Source organism: Rutidosis leptorrhynchoides, chromosome 1 (genome assembly GCF_046630445.1).
Source record: "Rutidosis leptorrhynchoides isolate AG116_Rl617_1_P2 chromosome 1, CSIRO_AGI_Rlap_v1, whole genome shotgun sequence".
In the NCBI taxonomy this organism is placed as follows: Eukaryota; Viridiplantae; Streptophyta; class Magnoliopsida; order Asterales; family Asteraceae; genus Rutidosis; species Rutidosis leptorrhynchoides.
The window spans coordinates 583184697-583192190 of record NC_092333.1 but is presented as its reverse complement, the minus strand read 5'-3'; the positions used below and the strand labels follow the sequence as shown (position 1 = coordinate 583192190).

The following is a 7494-nucleotide window of genomic DNA, read 5'->3' as shown; positions in this document are numbered from 1 at the left end:
ATCTCTTTAAGTATTCTAAATCCTTACAGGAGAATTTTCCTCATTATCATTTGATCTTAGAAAATTTTAAGATATCATCGTATCTTTCGTTATAAATATCCTCTATATTTCTGAAGATATCTTCATAACGATTCTTATTCACAATTAATTATCTCTTCGGATATCTTTATCACATCATAAAGGAAACTGTTTTAGTTTCTATATTCTATAAAATTCAAGTTTAAATTATAAATATTTTGAAGAAGTGTTGGGAATTGAAGCATGAGTTAATATAATATAATGACGTCAGGCCAACGTGATTATATTACAGTAAGTCATGCTAAATTTTTAATGGAAGATGATGATTCATAAGACTTTATAATCATCATTTGCCATGTTACACGACTCTTACATTCTACTTAACTTCGGAACATATCAATAAAATATATTCTTGATAGTTCTATTCTCAGAAATTCTAGTAATTTAACAAATCAAATCATGATATTATGTTCTTTTCTACTTAGAACATTAAGTTCATTCGAAACTTCATACCTACAAATTCTGGACCATTACTCGCTTTACTTAGAGTCGAGAAGAGAATAAAAAGGCAAAGAGCTCCGACATATAAGGGAAAATATAAAGCCCGATAACGATACCGAAATTACAAACCTTGTATATCAATACGTATTGCAACGTAAAGACACGGGAGAATTAAAAACATTATAACCCCAAGGGAATAGTAGAAGAAAATAAATTCCTCTGGTGGTAAATGAAAAAGAAGAAAGACTGTATATATGGTCATTATAATAACAAGGATCAGAACTGGATTAAGCATTTTCTTTAGAAGTATGAATTGAGGAAGAAAGTATAGAAGTGGTGAAGATAATGAAACGGAAGAAGCTAATTTATAGCGAAATTCCAGACACAGCAATCGAGGCAATTCACTACATTTAATTAAAGAAAATCCTAATTTCGTTAATTACCGGAGAATCAAATCTTATAGATTTCGAAGATTTCTTTAAATCCCTTGAATTCCGGAAATCAACTTTAACTACGTCAAAAGTTAAAGCGAACATTTAATTTTCTCATTTCACTCTTTTGTGATAGCTTCGTTTATACTCTTCCTGCAATCGAATTGTTTCATCCATATTACCCAATGTTGATAAAAACTCTATTTTTCAACTCATATTCATCATTAAAATACTCTTGTTGTAAACAATGAAGATCTCTATCAAAGTTCATGACTGTGATTTTCACGAACTGCTCTCTATTTTGTCTGCCCTAATATTGTGGCATAATACGCTCAAGGTTTAAATGAGGTCAATACTATTCATAACACATTTCATGTGTTCAGTTTACTAAAATGCTTGTGTAGCACCATCATCCCTTTTGAGGATAACCTAATCAAGACACTCTTGTTAATCTTTAGATAACCACCGCATTAATGATAAAATGCACTTCATGGAAGAACCTGTAGAATTTATGGTTTGTATGATTTAAACTCTTAAAACAGAACAATATTCTATCCGTTGGAATTCACGCAAGGCCCCGAGCATATCTGAGAACGTGAAGACCAATAAAACAAAAATATCCTCACCTGTTTACAAACAACGCCGACTGATGGCAACAACTAAATTTCGGGACGAAATTTCTATTAACAGGGGGATACTGTGACAACCCGGAAATTTTCGACAAAATTTAAACAAAATCATTATATGATCTCATTTAACTTCGAACAAATTCCGACGATTCACGAACCATTATTCATTAATATTAATTCGTTATATTAATATTATTATTAATATCATTTTTAATATATCATTTATCCTCATTTACAAGTATTATTACTCTCAATATTATTAATATTATTATTATTATTATTATTAATTATTATTATCATTAATATTATTAATATTATCACTTTTACTAAAAGTGATAAGATTATTATAAATATCATTATTATTAATAAAACTTATTATTAATAATATTATTATTATTAATAGTGTTATTAACATTTATAATGATTATTATCATTATTATTAATTAAAATTAAAATTATCATTTTTATTATTAATATTGTCATATTAATATCATTTTTACTATCAATATTATAACATTATTATTATTACTAAGATTATTAAAATTATTATAAGTATTGTTATTTTACAACTTATTATTATTATCATTAATGTTATTATTATTATTTGTATTATTATTAACTAATATTAATATTTATTATTATCTTTATTATTATTATTATTATTATTATTTATTATTATTATTATTTATATTAATAGAATTATTATTATTAATATATTTATACTTATTTATTAATATTAAATCATACAGACAAATACAAATTATGATTAGGTATTTGAATTTTTTATATAAACGTGATCCAGTATTATTTTTTTTATCCTGATTATTTTTATTCCTCTACTGGTTCTTATTTTGGATCCTGTTGACTCCATCCCATTATAAATCAAATGGTTATCGTGTTGTTGATTAAACCAGTCGATTTTCTCTCATCAATTATAAATTTTTAACAGATATATTATATTTTTTTTACCCGTCGGTACCCTGTTCTTGATCCATTCTTTGCCAAAACTCAAAACGAAATCCATTTCAAAATGTAATAACGCAGATGTGTTAGGAATCCTTTGAGTAAACTTTCTCCAAAATCCTAGGTTCCAATTTTTGATATCGAGTCTTAATTTCGAGGTCAAAGTTTCGAATTAAAAAGTCAAACGAGTGTTCTTCGAATAAATTCGAGTTCCCTGTTATAATTCAAGATCAATTGATGATCATAGAAGTTTATATGAGTGAATTACTACCTCTTTCATATAGGAAACATAGCCTAAAAACGTCCAGAAACCTTAATCAATGTTTGAGTTTTTTTCAACTGTTCATCACTGTGCTGCTCAGTTTCTTTTTCTTCTTTTCGTTCGTTTGATTCAAATACCCCAACCAATTGTCTCTGTGTCGTTTACAAGTCCTAAACAAATTTAATTGTCAGAAAATTATAATTAATTCGATCTCTGGTCGAATTGTGATGAAGAAGAAAAGAAACAGACAGTAATACGGATTATATATTTATGGTTATGGGTTAAAATAGAAAAACAGATTCAGTGAAATGGTTAAGGGTGTTAGCGGGTGAGCAAGAGGTTGCGGGTTCGAGCCTGGTCTGAGACATTTCTTTTTAGGAGACCTTTTTAAAGGTAGTTTATTTTTTTAATTATTATTATTATTATTATTGTTATTATTATTATTATTATTATTATTATTATTATTATTATTATTATTATTATTATTATTATTATTATTATTATTATTAATATAAGTATTATTATTACTATTATCATTTAAAAATTATTAGTATTATCATTACTAACATTATTATTAATAGTATTATTATTATTATTATTATTATTATTAACATGATTATGAATATGTTACTAACTTTTATATTATAATAAAAGTTGTTATGGTAGAATATTAGAAAATGGTTATAAGTACACGAATACAAACAATTACGAATATGGTTATGAATTAAAGATATAGAAACTGTAGTTATAAGTTTAGAAATTAAACACGAAGTTTATGATAAATCTGATTATTATTAACACAGTTATTATTATTATTATCATTATATTATTAAAGTAAATTATATTTTATTTATTATTAAAATTATTATCGTTATTATCATTTTTACAAAAATAATCATTTTTACTATCATTAAAACTATATCATTATTATTATTAACATTTTTATTACCAGTACCATTATCATTATGAATATTATTATTATTATTATTACAAAATAATACAACTCATTATTCATTATCATTATTAATATCATTTTATCAAATAAATACTTTTATATAGAATATGTATAAAAGTATATACACAGAAATATATAACAATTGAAATAATATATATATAAACTTATTCGATTACGAGTATATGTGTTAATATATATATTTGATATAGGTTCGTGAATCCGACGACAACTCTGCACTTGTTCAGTGCCATCATACACATATTTACTACGAAATATGAAATACAGTATTGTGAGTTTTCATAGCTCCCTTTTTATATATATTTTTGGGCTGAGAATACATGCGCAACTTTTATAACTGTTTTACGTTTAGACACAAGTACTCAAACTTTTATGCTATATACGTGCTTTGTCATGCTAAATCCCTACCGTAATATCGTTAATTGCTGAGGTATAAGATGTAAGCTTAGTTATTGTGAGTAGCGCTACTGAGAGTGACGTCTCTAGTCAGTTGACTGTTGGTCTTGACTACATAATAATGATTCAACGACATGAATAACAAGTGTCACAGGGTAACTTTTGTTTAGTCACGATATTACAAACTCAGCAATACTTTTAGATTGATATTTCTATATCTATCAACTCTTATTAAATCTTGTGGTCTAACACTATTATTGAAATCATTATTTATGATAAACCTATGAACTCACCAACCTTTTGGTTGACACTATTTAGCATGTTTATTCTCAGGTCCTACATAATGCTTCCGCTGTGTATTTGCTAATTGAAAGCAACATTTCAACGAGTCATTCATGGATAATTTGAAGGACTTGAATTTGCTAATTTGATGATGATTGCTTGCTATGCTTGGAGTCTTCATTACATATCATATCAATTAAAGATATTTAATGCGTTGTTTATTAAATACAATGTAATCTATTTATCTTCCGCTGCAAAACTCAATAAAACGTCTCATATAGAGTCATTCTCGTTTATACAACTGTGATTTGATATAATTAGTCACAAATACCCCAGGCCCTATTTGGGGGTGTGACAGAACGATCCAGTGCTTCAACACACATCTTGTTAACCATCGGGGCCTCATCCCAAATAAACAGTTTTGTTCTCCGAATGAGCTCACCCAATTTTCTGCTTGGAGAAATAGTATAAAATGACTCATCCGTAGGATGAAGCGGTATGTGAAAACGTGAATGAGCCGTCCGACCTCCAGATAATAGCAAAGATGCTATCCCACTTGACGCAACATTTAAAACAATTTCTCCTTTACTGCGCAATGCAGCTGAGAGTGTTTTCCAAAGGAAGGTTTTTCCAGTACCACCATAACCGTACAAAAAGAACACACCTTCTTTGCTCTGATCAACCGCTTTCATTATCTGATCATATGCATCCTTTTGTTCGGATGTTAACTTTGTAATGAAATCTGAATGTTGATTTATAAGTGTACTTTTGTCGTAGGAGAGCTCATCTATAATAAGATGATTTCTGAAATATTCCTTATATGATTCGATGGGCATGGCATTAAACTGAAACTTCTCAATGAACTACTATTGCGTTGAAGTAGTTTGTCAATCTTTTGTAAAGTCAAATCTTTTAATAGTTAAATCTCAATTTGTGTCCCTGCAATGAATTAAATTTAATTTAATAATATACTCCAATATGACAATTGAAGTATAATATAATTTAAATATCCTTACCTGTTTTGTGCGGATGAACGATATCCACCGACAAATATCGAAATGTTTTCTCAAATACAACTTCAGGTCGACTCATAGTGTTAGATAATAGTAATTGTGCAAATAATTTTCTGACGAAATGACCACCCTCCCCAAAAAACGTCTCTTGTATACCTTCTATATACTCCTTATCATCATCCAATAAACCTAAATCGTATCAGGCGTCTCTGTAGCTATTAAATACCTGACCATTTACCGTGCGGATATCTTCATAGGAAGATAGACCTTTAACCTTGTTGAGAAGTATTCTAAGAAAAAAAAAAGAATTCCAGACGCTGGTTCCACATGATGAATACGACCAATTGCACCAGTGTTTCTTTTACGCCTAATCCAACTCTATTTATCTTTATTCCAAATGAACTTTGTCGGGAATTCAACATAAGTCAATTCGCGTGCTTCTTGGTTTGAAGTGTTACAATTCATCCATTCGATGAACATTGACGTATTGACTGATGGTTTTTCTAATACCTCATCAATAAATTCATCTTCATCAAAAATGATTTGCTGTTGTCCCTCCAAATGGAACGGTAGTCTTATAACGCTGGGGTAATGATGATGTATATCGAACTTCAAAATCCTTCAAATGGCTTCACACGATGAAATATATCGACAATCGTAGTATTTTTGAATTTCATCAGTTTATTACAGAGCTGCGCTGTAATCCTATCATTACCTTTGTTGATATATATAAATAAATAACTAATTAAAGCAACTTGGTTACTGTAAGACCCGAATAATTATTGTACAGAGATGTATATAGGGTATATAAAGTGTGGATAGCATTGTGTATTTAGACAGAAGTCAGAAGCTGTCCAGACACTTGTGCGCGCCGCGCACACCTAAGAGAGCGCGTCGCGCACTGTACCTATGCCAGTTTTCTGCTTTTTAAATTAAAGTTAAATGAAGGGCATTGTTGTCTTTTCACATGAGAACGAGTTTGGGGCTGTAATGGCCTGTTGGGTGGTGGTTGAAACACATTCAACCTTATCACCAACCACATCATCTCTCCCAAATCAAGTTCTAGAGTGAGAAACACTTTGAGAGAGAGAAAGCTCAAATCAAAGAGGAAGAAGTTGATTACGGGCAATGCGCGTGTGTTAAAGTTGTTCTTCTAATCACTAGCTACATTGTGATTATGGTGGTATGCTCTAATATTGATTTCCTTATTTTAATTTGTTTAAGGGTTAGGGTTTGGGTTAGTGATGAACATAAAACCCATATTTAGTGATTTTGGGTGTTCTTGGGTAAGATTGGGTCATGAGGACTCAAAGATGACTAACCTAGGGTTTTGAAATGATAAATGAACTTATGAGTCGTAATTGGTTAGTTAATTACTAGCACACCTAGTTATTAAGCAAATAGGTGTTATTTGGGTTAGTGGATGACCCGAAATGGGTGTATTGACTTTAAAAGGGTCAAATGGGTAACAATTGACCTAGTTGAGAAAGATAGGTATGAAATACCCTAATTGTGTATTAGTGTTGTTGTTGTGTAACAACCCAACCCAATATCCAAACAAACACGCGAATTAATTTTTTTTTATACAGTATGGGTGCGCGGCGCGCAGCACCCTAGGGTGCGCAGCGCGCACAAGCCCATTTCAGTTCTGTCCAGTTGTCAATTTTCAAATAAAGATCTCCCACTTCCCGACATATTTAGACGAAACGCTTTTCACAACATGTTATAATAGTTAAAACTCACACGATTCAATAATAAAATAAGTTTTACGAAACCGGGCCCACATATGCCGTAATACGAGTTTCGTACAAAAAATTTGAGTTTCGACCACACTAGTTTAAATTCCAAACGACAATATGAGCATGGTGTTTGGGGGTTAAACTACCCAAATCTCGGTCAAACTCCAAAAGCTATAACATCCAAAAGCGTCCCCTAACAAACAAGCGGGATCTCTAATCCATATGAATGCCCTTACTCTTATCTCTGTCGGAGCCTATAAAAAGATAAACAACGAGAGGGTAAGCAA

At 30.1% G+C, this 7494-nt stretch overlaps 1 protein-coding gene across 1 annotated transcript; it reads right to left on the bottom strand.

Annotated features, from left to right (window-relative positions):
- Window positions 1-2836: 2836 nt before the first annotated feature.
- On the bottom strand, window positions 2837-5291 carry LOC139846174 (uncharacterized). The gene is made up of 2 exons (XM_071835945.1): window positions 4848-5291; window positions 2837-2956 (listed from the first exon to the last, which is right to left on the bottom strand). The coding sequence occupies exons 1-2, from the start codon at window positions 5289-5291 to the stop codon at window positions 2837-2839; spliced, it is 564 nt and encodes a 187-aa protein (XP_071692046.1).
- Between the last annotated feature and the right edge of the window lie 2203 nt (window positions 5292-7494).

Coding starts and splice junctions, on each gene's coding strand:
- LOC139846174 (XM_071835945.1), bottom strand. CDS start 5,291: ATGCCCATCGAATCATATAAGGAATATTTCAGAAATCATCTTATTATA. Junction 2,957..4,847: donor TTTGGGATGAGGCCCCGATG/GTTAACAAGATG, acceptor TAAACGACACAG/AGACAATTGGTTGGGGTATT.